Here is a 14731-nt window from a genome sequence, read left to right on the forward strand (position 1 = left end):
ATTAATTTCAAACTTCAACAAGAGATGGCACTACATTCGTGTGTACTATAAACTAAAGCATAGAAAAATAAAAACTTGAATAATATAACACTTTTACAGCTATTTATGATTTTTAAATGAAGCCTTTGTTAATTTGTTATTCTAATTGTTTATAATAATGGTTTAAAAAATCGTAATGTGATTCTGTCTTTTAATTTTTGATTCTACTGGCAACTTTTTAAATCACTCTTCAGTTTATGGTACACCCGCCGCATCTGACAGTTCGTGAGTGAAAAATTGGAAATTATGAAGTAGAATAATTTATAAAATATCGTGTTTAAATGACAGCAGGAAAAGAAAACATGGGGTAAGTTCGTTTAACAATATTTCTATTTATCGGTCCAAACGGTTTTCACACACTAACCCCCTCGCGAAATGGATGAAATCGTGTTTCACGTAGTTCTTGTTATTTTTAGGGAGGGGATGCATTTTACCAATGCGAAGGGATATTTCTGGTTTCCTTTCCAGGAATTGCAATAGACAGCTTGCGCAAATAATTTTCGGCGCTGCATGTCTATGTTCGCAATCAATAACTATTAATTTCCTTTCGATTCGTGGTGCTCACGTTAGTGTTACTGCATTTACGCCTAATCGGTTGTCTGCACATCGATTGCATACGATTGAGTGCTTTTACCTTTACACGTTAAGGTCGTCGGGTCGTGGTTGCTATTTATAATAGCAGTACTTTTACGCTTGAGCGCCAGCTCCGTAGTTTTGCGAGGTATTCCAGCGCGTGAATCGGTAACTTAGGTGGTTACATGAATCAGTAGCGTTGGAATTTCGCGCACGTTTTCTACTCAGTACCTGGCCATAAGGAATAATTTTGCGTGTTTATTTTTTCGCGGCGAACGCTAGTACACGCCCGTGGTTCGACTGGCTTGTTTATAGTTTACTTGCCCAGTTAATATTGTGTTGGTGAGATAAAACAGTGTACAGGTTGCTTAGTACTTGTTGAAATGTGTAGCTGAGATCTGCAATTATTGTTTGTTATTCAGTAATTTATTTATGTCTTAGAGACCCAAATCCTATAATTCTTCCTATCCCATATTACTATCAATTTTACAAATCTTTTATCATCGAGCAAGAGATAGGAAAGGATACTTAAAGTCAGTTTTATCTTGCTACAAGCAATATTTCGTAACATTCTTCTGGTTTATCTCATCATCATCAGTTTTTTCTGTCAAGATTTCTTATCTTTAACATCTTTTGATAAGTTTTGCATTCCGTTATTCTTATAACATACATATTTGTCAAAAATACAAGCCATTCAAATCCCAATATCACCCTTCTAGATGGCGATAGAATTTTATTGACCACATTCTGATTTTGTTGTGCGTTTCAAAACGAAGTGAAAATGCAAGAGAATGTGGAAAACATGTAAGTGTACTGTTCATTGCGGCACATTGTGGTTTCTCGATGTAATGTAATCCTATTGGTTCGAATGATCTCAGCGATCAATTGAATTACAATGCCATTTGGACATGACTAGCATCTGTTTGTTTTATGAATTATGTAAATTGTACAAAGTATTATTTGAGAATATATCTTGATAAAGGATTTCCTTGTGAGAAGTGAGACTACTTAAAACAAAAATGTGCACTTAATGACGTATCTAAATATACTTTTTAGGATTGATTTTTCAATCATTGAATAATTTTAACGAAAGAAATTGGCCTATTGACAGTTTCTGTATGGGAAATAATGTTAAAATGTCAATTTTATTCATGAGTTCATCATGATCAGTTGTAAAATAACACTTCTTACAACACTATAAGATGCTTATTTTTAGCTTGATTAGTTTAAGTGTATGGCATGAAGCATACCTACTTCTAATGTAAAATGTGTATAGGTATGTTTTGTCTCTAGTTTTCCCTAAACATACTCTCATAATAATGTTTGTTAGACTAGCTAATAGAATGGTGCTATAAAATTAACTATAACAACATCCTTCCTGTGGTGAGCAAACATAGTCAGGATGCAAATAAATTACTGTAGCTTATGGAGGGAGCTCTTACTGAGGAGGGCACTGGCCCTCAAACTTAGGAAGTATAAAATTGAATTTAAAAAATAAAATAAATAAATAAAAAAGCATTTATTTCAGATAACAGGGATCCATAATGTTAGTAAAAACTTAGGCTATGTTATAGTCTATCCAATATAGCTTGATTAGAATGACAGCTGCCATCAAAAGTAACGACATAACTTTGTAGTAGCGATCAATGAGAGCTAAATATTGTCGGACAAGAAATAATTCACGTCTGACCTACAAACAATATTTTCGACGACAGTGCTTCCAATAAAAATGTTAATTTCGTGTAAATGCAGCGTTAAATTACACCAATAAGTAGTAATTCGAAATTATAAAAATCAAGCTAGAGTATTAATGACGTCTCTACAAGGTTATCTCGAGTTACAAAAATGTTAGTGATGGGACATATCGACAAATGTCATATTAAATTAAAACAAATTTTTTAACATATTGAACTAATTTTTTTTCTAACTAATTTTTTAACATATTTAAGTCAAGTTATACGTTTTTCTAAATGTTCACTATTAAAAACCAAAAAACATTTCATTCTTAAATAATCAAACATTGGAAATCAATCACCGGTATTTTTTTGGGTATTCATAGCACCGTTGCTCTAGAAGAGATGCCCACCGCCCTCTAGCGAGAGGAAAAAATCACTGAAGAACATTGATGATAATGACTACGACTTAGGTTGTACACCCTTGACATGAATTTTAAATTTTACTGTCTTTAAATTTAAATTATAATTGTCATTTTTATGAATAAAGATATGAAGAAAAATTGGGTGCATTTTTTTATATAATTTTTTCGAAAACTTATCGATACACCTATGTGAACCGTACGAAACATACATACATACGTAACAGCACTAGTCACATTCGTTTGATAGCTGTCATTCTAATCAAGCTATATTGGATAGACTATAGTATCTTATTTCTAAAACAGACTTTGTCCTGCTGAGCATGTGGCCGATCAGTGGACAATCCCCACTATCGGCTATCTCCTTCAGTACGCTGTGGCAGCTGCCGCGCACTCTGTGCAGTAATGATGCGCACTTTTTGCGCATTATAGCTTCAAAGCTATCAACGCCCGCCAACGCAAACATCGCAGACGCACTACAAAACCGCGGCAGCCGCAACAGCGCCCTGAAGGCGTTATTGTATTGGACACGCAGAGCACTGTAGGCCTTTTTGGTATAGTTGGTCCATAAGCTGCACGAAATTTGTCCAATGTGTAAATTATTTTTCATATCGTTTCAATTCCATAATGAATATCATTCAATCGATAACTACCCAATAACGATCGATCATTTATCTTTCAACTATTAATATTTGTCGCGATCTAAATGAGCTACCTATTTGGTACATATTTTTCGCGATCTATGCGAGGTGTTTGGCAGATAAAGAGATAGATTCCCTTAGTTTTTAACAGTAGATGAAATTCCTAAATACAAATTAACTATGACATTAAAATAAAATGGGTGTATTTTATGATTGATTGTCTCTGATCTGACCCACAATTTAGTAAATTAGTAGCTATATTAGCAAATTGATTTTAATTAAAAATGTTGGACCTTGGATGAATACAGTCGAATAAATCGTCCAAGTGTTGGACACATGAAATACATGTGCAATTTAGGCCCAAATCAGACGGTGAAACGCTACTGCAACGAAACTGCAACTGCTAGTTATTTTTGAGTTGAAAGTTTCAAACTGGTCGCGTCATGTCCACACATGACGCCATTTCTGCCATAGCGTCCGTTGAGAGACCACTCTCTCAACGGACGCTATGGCAGAAACTTAGATGCAACTCAAAAGTAACTAGCAGTTGCAGTTTCGTTGCAGTTGCGTTTCACCGTATGTTCTGGGCCTTAGTGAAACCTGTGTCATACAGCGTCTGCGATGTGTTGTGACTGTAGCGACGTATTTTCCCGATTCATAGCTGTGGCGTAGGGCGGTTCATAACCTAACCAATCTACTATGTACTGAGGCATGTTCTGTGACTCTAATTTAATAGGTGCGACTTAGCTACAAAAACGAATAATCTGTTGTGTTGTCAAAGCATATTATGCTTTATCAAACTACATACATAGAAAAGTAACTAAAGAAATCGGATGACTGATTCCGATATCCGTAACTTTCTTAATGCGGAAACAACTATACAAAAGTTCTACGACTAGTGATATTCGTCCTCTTGCGACGACAGTGTAACATCTTCTAATTGAAGATGTCACACTATCGTCGCAAATGGACGAATAGGATTCGGATGGGATGTAGTGCAAAATTAGTACCTGCTCTTATGCCCGTTTTCACCATCAATCCCTAATTTTGAAGTGACCACTATGGTGACACATAACATTCATTTTGTTTTCATAGGGGTCACTTAAAAATTAGGGATTGATGGTGAAAACGGGCACTAGACTTATATGAGGATTGAGGAACTCTTGAAATCTTTATCCTAAGAAATAAGGCTCTGAACCGAAGATAGAAGAAAGTTTCTGACATAATCAACATTTCCAGGGAGCAGCCGATCTTCACGTGCAAGGCGCACGTGTTCCACATAGACCCCAAGACGAAGCGCTCGTGGATGTCGGCCAGCTCGGCCGCCGTCTCCGTGTCCTTCTTCTACGACTCGTCGCGCAACCTGTACCGCATCATCAGCGTCGAGGGCACCAAGGTCAGGCGAATACAGACCCTAATCGTATGTCATATAGGTCGCTTTCGCTGTAACGCTCGAGCTCTCGAGAGGACTAAAGTCAGTCATAATAATGTACAAATATAGACTCTAACTGCTCGCTTTGTAAGTCTCTTTCGCTGTAGCTTGGCCGCCGTGTCCGTGTCCTTCTTCTACGACTCGTCGCGCAACCTGTACCGCATCATCAGCGTCGAGGGCACCAAGGTCAGGCGAATATAGACTCTAATCATATGCCATGTAGGTGGCTTTTGCTGTAGTGCTCGTGATAACGGCCAGTTCTAGCACGTCATCAGCGTCGACGGGACTAAGGTCAGGCGAATACAGACTAATCGTATGCCATGTAGGTGGCTTTTGCTGTAGCGCTCGTGGTGTCGGCCAGCTCTCGAGAGGACCAAGGTCATGCGAAGACAGATTCTAACTGTTCGCTATGTAGGTCGCTTTCGCTGTAGCTTGGCCGCCGTCTCTGTGTCCTTCTTCTACGACTCGTCGCGCAACCTCTACCGCATCAACAGCATCGAGGGCACCAAGGTCAGGCGAATACAGACTCTAATCGTTTGCAATTATGGTCTCTTTCGCTGTAGCGCTCGTGGTATCGGCCAACTCTCGAGAGGACCAAGGTCTGGCGAATACAGACTCTAAATGCTCGCTAGCAGCTCGGCCGCCGTGTCCGTGTCATTCTTCTACGACTCGTCGCGCAACCTGTAGGTACCGCATCATCAGCGTCGAGGGCACCAAGGTCAGGCGAATACAGATCCTAAGTGTTTATTAGGTTGGTTGCTTTCGCTGTAGCGCTCGTGGTGTCGACCAGCTCTTGAGAGGACCAAGGTCAGGTGAATACAGACTCTAAATGCTCGCTATGTAGGTCGCTTTTGCTACAGCTCGGCCGCAGTCTCCGTGTCCTTCTTCTACGACTCGTCCCGCAACCTGTACCGCATCATCAGCGTCGAGGGCACCAAGGTCAGGCGAATACAGACTAATGACTAATCATATGCCATATAGGTCGCTTTCGCTGTAGCGCTCGTGGTGTCGACCAGCTCTTGAGAGGACTAAGGTCATGCGAAGACAGATACTAACTGCTTGCTATTATGGTCCCTTTCGCTGTAGCTCGGCCGTAGTCTCCGTGTCCTTCTTCTACGACTCGTCGCGTAATCTCTACAGCATCATCAGCGTCGAGGGCACCAAGGTCAGGCGACGACGTCCACTGCTGAACATAAATCTCCTCCAATGATTTCCATAATGATCGATTGGTAGCGGCCTACATCCAGCCCCTTTCTCGTCAGTCCTCTTTGTGGGTGGACTTCCTACGCTACGCTTACCGATACGTGACCTCCACTCCAGAACCTTGCTGCCCCATCGGCGTCAGTTCTGCGTTACCCACTTCAGCTTTTTAATCCGTCGGACTATGTCAGCGACTTTAGTTCGTTTATGGATCTCCTCATTTCTGATCCTATCTCGCAAAGAAACACCACAAAGCCCGTGCTCTTCATAGCACGCTGTGTTCAGGTCAGGTTATTCGAATACAGACTCTTAATTGTTCACTATGTAGGTCATTTTCGCTTTAAGGTACCGGCAGAGCAGAATAGGGCTGGCCGGGAGGTTTTGGCCAAGTCTTCCATTTGCCTCTAGTAAATTATAGAGGGTCATGCTCCCACAATATCCTCCTTGTCACATCTCTTACACGTCCTAAACAGAGCTTGCTCTGTGACTCTGTGTGATAGTGATTCAAGAAAACATGGTGGATGGTGCTGAGACGTGGCGTATAAAGCTCGGTGACCATTGTCAGTCCACTCTGCAACGTCTTAACTAAACTGAAATTAACCTAGTGGGAACAAGATTTATTAATTTGTGTTTCCCACTCTCTAATTCTCCAGAGCCACTAGACAAAGTAACTTTCTCCAGACCCCTAATTCATTTAGTAGTTTCAATTTCGCGATCGCTTCATGGTGGAAACTGGAAGGAAAGTAGCTAAGTACTAAAAAAGATTGGAGCGTATTCCGAATGAAAAACTTCACGTACTCTTATGTAACTGTCCAATTCCCAAAACGCAGAGGTCCCACATATTATCGTCTTACATTTTAGATTATATGTCAACTCGCAGACAGTTCATACATAACGCAAGCAGGTAAGCAACTAAGAAGATTGGTGTAGTGCGAAACATACATTATGTATGACTCATGAGCTGGGAAGCAGTTAATAGAGTACATTACCGTTTCAACACTGTAGAAACGTAAAATACGCAATGTTTCCTGTGAGTTTTTGTTTGGAATTGTGTGAAATGGGGACCATTGTGGTTAACATTGTACGAAACAATAAAACATTGAGTTCGCGTGAATTTCGGTCACAGAAGACTTGTTTTGTATCATTATATTAAATGTGGTTTACAATGTAACTTAATACTTAAAATAAATTATATCTGTTGACTTCATTCGTATTACTTTGGCATTTTAATTTTAATTAGAGTGTGCCTCTAAGAAATGTATTTGTGTAGATCTTAATGAGAAAGTCGTATCTTAGAAACATTTATTCACTTTTTGTACGAGACGAAGCGACCATTTTCGCTGCCTGGTACGGTGATTCAACTATGCCGGAGGTTACGGGTTCGATCCCCGTACAGTACAACAAACATCGGAGTCTACTGATACGATACTCAATGTAGTTAGACTAGTATACACGCCACGTTATATCGTGACAAAAACATTATAATTTTATCGTCGATTTTGACGACAAATGGCTTACAATGTATTAAAAAACGATGGTTGCTTAAGTGAAACAGCAAATCGAACGCACAGCGGTGAATAGAGCTCTGTGATTGGTTTGTGTGTGACCCTGTGCGTCCCCGCGCACTGTAAAACCTCATAGTAATGTTTGTTAATAAGGGCGTAAATTCACTTGCTAAAACGATATACTGGCGACTGACTGGCGCGCATCCTGCCTGGTAGAATCAGCATTCATCCTCATTAATCATTCTTTAATCCATACTCATTGCTGCATTTGGTTTTGCCCAAATAAAACATTAAAATCTTCGTTCATTCATTCGTTTCAGCCAATGACGTCCACCGCTAGACAAACTCCTCCCTCATATTTTTTCTATATCACAGTAACGTCCACGGGCGTTCAGGTAGTAAAGGATGTTATGGCCGAACGCCTATAGACGTCATAGTTTTTACTCGTTTTACATTAGAATAGAATTGAATAGGTTTATTGACACAATAAAAAAAGACACAATACAGAAAAAAAACAACAAAAGCACATATTGTAGGCTATTAAAAAAAACTGTGCCAATAGGCACCCGCTCAGCGTTTATCGTGACATGCTCAAAAGGGCAAGTCACGAAGCTGGTCTTCCGCGGACGCCTTAACATTCATAGGCAATAAGGCAATGTATGTAAATAAGTAGTGTCGTATTGGGAAGTAATTCTTAACTTGTACTGTCCACCAACGTGTTATATTCTATTCTGTCCTATTTGTCGGCAGGCGGTGATCAACAGCACCATAACGGCGAACATGACGTTCACGAAGACCTCCCAGAAGTTCGGGCAGTGGAGCGACGTCAGAGCCAACACGGTCTACGGGCTCGGGTTCGCGTCCGAGGCTGAGCTTGGGAAGGTAAGATTAATCTAATACTACTTTGTTTGTTTTGATTTTGTCGTAAAACATTAATTGTAGCGTGTACGCAATCATCTGAAAAAATGCTTGAGCATCAGCAGCTGCAGCAGCAGCAACAGCTAATATCAAGCCTGAACCCGTCTGGACAGTCGATAGTGTAAAGAGTTTTGGTCAAATCCTGTGCCTTCTGTAAATTAGAGTGTCGTGCTCTTACAAAAGGAGACACAAAATGATCTGACAAAGATGCGACAATTTCCACTTATACACATCCAATCCCAAAGAGCCTAGGATTTTTATTGTGAAAGCCTTAATTTGCCTTTTGCTAATTGACCTAGACCAGGGGTCGGCAACCTTTTGAGTCGGAAGAGCCAAAAATTACTATTTACAAAATTTTAAGTTTTTAAAGAGCCACAAATTTTTTTCTTGCCAACAATAAATAGCCTCTATACTTTCATAAAGTTTGTTGATAAAAAAAGTAATCTATTTATTCATAAGAAAAATATCTATTTATTCTTGACAAAATGTATTTGCACACCTGCATGCAGGTTGAATACTTGTACTAAAAATTTTTCTGTTGAAAATGTTCCTGTATTCTGGCAAATAAACGCTTCTTATGTTAATAAGATAAAAATGAAAACAATTAAACATTTACTTACTTACAACACTAACTTGTAGGAACTTCAACAACAAACAATTAAGCAAACTGCTGCGGTGAAAAGAGAGTATAAGTAGCTGAGAGAATGCCTAAACCTCGTAAATCGTTTCAGAACATTTTTTTTTATAAAATAAATAATATTTGAGAATGGAACTAAAGAGCAGCCTCACATCCAAAGAGCCGCATGTGGCTCGCGAGCCGCAGGTTGCCGACCCCTGACCTAGACTAAATGACCTAAATGACGATGATGACTAACCGTCGTTCCACCTGTCCCCAGTTCATCGAGAAGTTCCAAGAGGTGAAAGAGGCGATCCAAGCGCAGCAATGCTCCGGCGCCGCCAAGAGCGTCACCAACGGCAACAGCGGCGCCGCCACGCCGGTCGCCAGCGCCACCGCCAGCCCGCTGCTCGCCGCGCGCGCGCAGCCCGACGAGCCGCCCGCCGTCTCGCCCGCACAGGTAAACAGTCTGTAGGTGGTTGCACAGGTTCATAATAGCCACACAGGTCTGTAGATGGCTGCACAGGTACATAATAGCGACGTCTGCACAGGTACATAATAGCGACACAGGTCTGTAGCTGGTTGCACAGGTACATATAGCAACACAGGACTGTGGCTGGCTGCACCGGTACATATAGTCACACAGGTCTGTAGCTGGCTGCACAGGTACATAATAGCGACACAGGTCTGTGGCTGGCTGCACAGGTACATATAGCAACAAGTCTGTGGCTGGCTGCACAGTTGGCAGCCCGACGAGCCGCCCGCCGTCTCGCCCGCACAGGTCCGTAGCTGCACAGGTACACAGCACAGCTGGCCCGGCGCCGGGAGCGGCACCAACGGCAACAGCGCCACCGCCAGCCCGACGAGCCGCCCGCCGTCTCGCCCGCACAGGTCCGTAGCTGCACAGGTACACAATAGCGACACAGGTCTGTAGTTGGCTGCACAGCCACAGCTGTGCACAGATGCCAACCCGATGAGCCGCCGGCCGTCTCGCCCGCACAAGTCTGTAGTTGGCTGCACAGGTACATATAGCAACACAGGTCTGTAGCTGGCTGCACAGGACTGTTCCCACTTCACGTTCCCACCGCTGCAACTCCTGCGTAGCCAGGATCTAAAGCTTGACCGCCAATAAAAACCCAACCAGTGAAGGTAATGTTTGTCCCAGGGGAAAGTTAAACTGTCATTGGACCGTAGTGGCGCCCGCACATGTTTACAGCACAGTCGACGTACAGTCTGTAGCTGGATGCACAGGTGCATAATAGCGACACAGGTCTATAGCTCGCTGCACAGGTACATAAAAACGGAGGTATGATACCTCCGCTCGCATAGGTACAAATACACTGATATACAGGGTGGAAACGTTAAGTGATCTCACTCGATTATTTCTAAACTATACAAGATATCGAAAAACTGATTGCTGATCCTGAAAGTGCTTTACAAACTCTTTCAAACGGTACCAATAATAGGTTACAGAATAAACTGGAACTATTCGGAAATTAAATGTTTCTAGCTTCCATACTAAATGTATGCCAGCCACACAATATTAGAAGTGTAATTTATTTTTTGTTTAATAATAAACTTAAAAAGTCGGTTAAATAAACGCGTAACTTGCATCTTATTTAAAATTATTTGTGGAAAACATTGGTATTAGGTTTTACTTGCTATAAAATTATCAAGAGATGAGTGCCATGACTGTGATAGTACTAAATGTATGGAAGATGGAAACATTGAATTTTTGGATAATCCAATTTATTTTGTAAGCTATTGTTGACACCGTTGGATAGAGCTCGTGAAGCACTTTTAGGATTAGTAACTAGTTTTGCGATATCTTGTGTAGTTTTTAATTATGTAACTTTACCAAATGTATGGAAGCTGGAAACATTGAATTTTCGGATAGTTCGTGTTTATTCTGTAACCTATTATTGATACCGTTTGAAAGAGCTCGTGAAGCACTTTCAGGATCAGCAACCAGTTTTTCGATATCTTGTATAGTTTAGAAATAATCGAGTGAGATCACTTATCGTTTCCACCCTGTATGTCTTCACAGATGTCTTTATACATGATACAGGTATCTGGCTGTTCACACAGCTACTTCATAGTAATAACATAGCTATACAGGTGTGTAGCTGTCCGCACAGATAAGATGGAGCTGCACAAGTGTATTTAATAGGGAATATGCATCGATTTTAAAAGTTTATAAAGTATGTATTTTTCTTTTTTTGTATGTATTAGTTAAATCATAGAATTTCTGAGAAACTAGTATTGAAATCGGACTGGAAACAAAAAGTTACAAGTGTTTAAACTTTGTATGAAAAGAAGCTGAGCGTGACGTCAAATGTCACCCGCCCATAGTAACTTGTATGGGACTTTGCGTGTCGTTCTAACATGACCAAAGACGTCATGAGATTTCTAACGTCTATGGTCTGGTCTGCGAGCACGTAGAATTTTGTCCAATGACCCCAAGCTACCCATCCTTATCGCTCGCGCGTAATTATATTGCTGTCGCGCTCGCACACTCACTGCGGGCTCCCGTCGCACAGTCGCGACAGCAATATAATTACGCGTGACCGATAAGGATGGGTAGCTTGGGGTCATTAGACAAAATTCTACGTGCTCACAGACCGGGCTTTATCTATATCATAAGTATCTTTTGAAAGTTTTGTTAAAGAAAAGCACTGATTGTTTTGATAATGCTAAGGCTACTGAAATGTGAGAAATAAAATACCTTGCATATTCCCTATTGTCCGCAGGGGTACGATACATCGAGACAAGGTGGACAGACGCCCGCACAGGTATGACCCATAACGAGGTATGACATGTTCATTTAGAAGTCCACAACATTAATAATGTTATTTTGTTCCAGGTCAAAACAGATAACGACGAAATGATGGTACACCAAAGAGCGCATTCGGTTTCATCGACGTTGCAGGTACTTATTTTACATATACATTTTCTGTATTAGACTGCTGTACACCGTTAATTTTCATTTGGCCAGTGTATAGAGTCTTGGCTAAATTCACCATTTGTCTCTGGCAAATGAAGAGGGTCGAGGCCCTGCCAGTGGAGACTAAAATGACCTGATGACTGCATCCCCTAATCATTGTTTTTGGACCTTAATACAAGTCAAATTCAAATTCAAATTAGCCTATACATAGTTATTGGCATATTGGATTGTTAATAAGTAAAAGACAAAAATATTTACTACATTGGACTGCGTATTGCTCAGAAAAAATATTTGTCTCTTTTCCTCTCTTAATAACTTCCATTAGGCTTGTTTCTTTTCATTTTAGGCAAGTTGGCCAATAACTATGTATTGGCTAATTACTATAGCGATCACCCTAGTCACTTTTTTTTTTAAAGATTATTAGCAATTTGTATTGCCCAAATTACTAATAGTCCCGTTAGCTCCTTGTGTTAAGCTAAATAAGCTTGTGTTAGTGGGCTCACCACAATAGTCGAGCGGCGGTGGGATTCAAACCGCGTTCCTCGGATCTCGAGTCGGCCACTCCGACCCCTTCACCGTTCGGCTATCGTGGCTATATCACTAATTCTAATGAGGGCTATCGTTTTTATACTTAACAGTTGGCACCCCTGGCGATTGACAGGACCTTACTCTACAGTGGCGCCATCTTGATGAGTGCAAATACGATAGTCCTCCTACCACTTTAGCGCTCACCAGCTGGCGCCACTGTCTTCGCTACTAGCAAGTGACAGGACCTTACTCTACAGTGGCGCTAACTGGTGAGCGCTAAAACGATAGCCCTCATTGCAAACTGCAGGACAGTGGAGACTGACGCCTGTATTGACAAACATTACTATGAGGTATCAGTGCGCGTGGGGACGTACAGGGTGACACACGAACCAATCACAAAACTATTCAATGCTGTGCGTTCGATTTGCTTCTTCACTTAAGCAAGCATCGTTTGTGAATACGGGCGTAAATGACCTGATGATGAAGTGTTCTAATCTTTGCTTAACTCTCATCTTTTCATTTCATTCTGTTCAATGTTAATGTACCATAAGATCTTACTAATATTATAAATGCAAAAGTTTGTATGGATGTCTGGATGTTTGTTAATCTTTCATGCAAAAACTACTGAACCGACTTTAATAAAACTTTACAGTATTATTGTTTATAACCTAGAATAACATATAGGCTATAATTTATGACGATCTGTGACAAACTAAATTGCACGCGGGTGAAGTCGCGGGCAAAAGCTAGTAAGTCAATAAAGTTCAAAATAATGTAGTCACTATATCACTAAATTCTAATTCTGTTTGTATAGGGCGGCTACGCGACCGTAGGGCGGGCGCCGCGCGGGCCGCTGGCGTCGGTGGCGGCGCCCATCGAAGCTCCGCCCGAGGGGCCCGACCATCAATTACGCTACGAAAACGACCGTTTGAAGCTTGCGCTGGCGCAGAGGTATGTGGACTCTATGTACAGTCACGGAATGAAAAGGTTCGTCAGTTTTCAAATTGATTCCTTCAACGAATCGCGAGCACATAATACCTTTTGAAACTATGTTACAGAATAATCTCGAGTTAGAGAAAATAATCTTTAACTGTTCGTCAGTAAAGTTCAAAATTATTCAGATCAAAGATTTAACTTGTCAAGAAGATTATTATGATTGATAAACTAAGGTCCAGTTTTTTGATTCATAGTTAAAATAACAAATTGTAAAATTTTGTTACTAATGGTTAAATATTAACAAAATGTTAACTAATAGTTAAAAAATGTACTAAAAGTCAAGCTAACCATTGTTCGAAAAACATTTTTTTCTGATATTTAACCACTTGTCATTTGACATCTGTCAAATTTGACTATTGGTTATTTTAACTACGAATCAAAAAACCGGGCCTAAAACCTTCTTGTTGGTTCAACCTGCCATTATCTATTAAATAAAAAAAACTACATTTTGTAACATTGCCTTGATGGGATAGAAAAATAAACAAGCAAAACCTTATTCGTTAGCAAACGTCATATTTATTTAAATGTTAGCAGCACTGTTTCTTGCACGGTTATGTTGGCAGGTTTGACTCTACCTAGTGCAAGCGAAAACCGACACTAAGGTGACGAACCTTTTCATTCCGCGACTGTACTTGGAATAGGGGTTATTTTACAATAATTTTAAAGTAGGCTCAAAGATAGGGAAACGACTCTATGTAGCGGGAATAGTGGCTGTTTTGCAACGAATTTGTAGTTAGCGCCCATCGAGGCACCGCCCGAGGGGCCCGACCATCAGCTACGCTACGAAAACGACCGTTTGAAGCTTGCGCTGGCGCAAAGGTAAGACTACTCTATGTAGCTGGTACAGGGGCTATATTACAACGAGCTTATAGTCAGAGAAAAGCTACGGAGACGACTCTATATGCAGCAGGAATAGTGGCATATTTGCTACGAATTTGTCGTTAGCGCCCATCGAAGCTTCGCCCGAGGGGCCCGACCATCAGCTGCGATACGAAAACGACCGCTTGAAGCTTGCGCTGGCGCAAAGGTACGTGTTTGCTTGGTTGTTTTTAAGAACATTAATCCCGCTAACTCTCGTGGTAAGCTAAATATGCTTGTGTTACGAGTGGGTTCACCACAATAGTTGAACGGCGGCGGGGATCACGAGCCGGTCAGTCGGACCCCTTCATAAAAAACTCATAAAACTCATTTATTTTTGCAAATAGGCTTTTAAAAAGCACTTTTACACGTCCCAATATTAACCC

General features: G+C 40.9%; 1 protein-coding gene across 1 annotated transcript in view; it reads left to right on the forward strand.

The window, feature by feature from the left end:
- The first annotated feature begins 579 nt into the window (after window positions 1-579).
- Window positions 580-14731, forward strand: part of LOC135083239 (homer protein homolog 2) — a 47504-nt gene continuing 33352 nt past the window's right edge. The window contains exons 1-7 of the mRNA XM_063977978.1: window positions 580-954; window positions 1254-1416; window positions 4588-4744; window positions 8236-8367; window positions 9300-9479; window positions 11883-11948; window positions 13306-13442. Of these exons, the coding sequence (XP_063834048.1) occupies window positions 1394-1416; window positions 4588-4744; window positions 8236-8367; window positions 9300-9479; window positions 11883-11948; window positions 13306-13442 (695 nt within the window). The 5' untranslated portion in view covers window positions 580-954; window positions 1254-1393. The remainder of the gene's footprint in view (window positions 955-1253; window positions 1417-4587; window positions 4745-8235; window positions 8368-9299; window positions 9480-11882; window positions 11949-13305; window positions 13443-14731) is intronic.

Source organism: Ostrinia nubilalis, chromosome 23 (assembly GCF_963855985.1).
Source record: "Ostrinia nubilalis chromosome 23, ilOstNubi1.1, whole genome shotgun sequence".
Classification (NCBI taxonomy): Eukaryota; Metazoa; Arthropoda; class Insecta; order Lepidoptera; family Crambidae; genus Ostrinia; species Ostrinia nubilalis.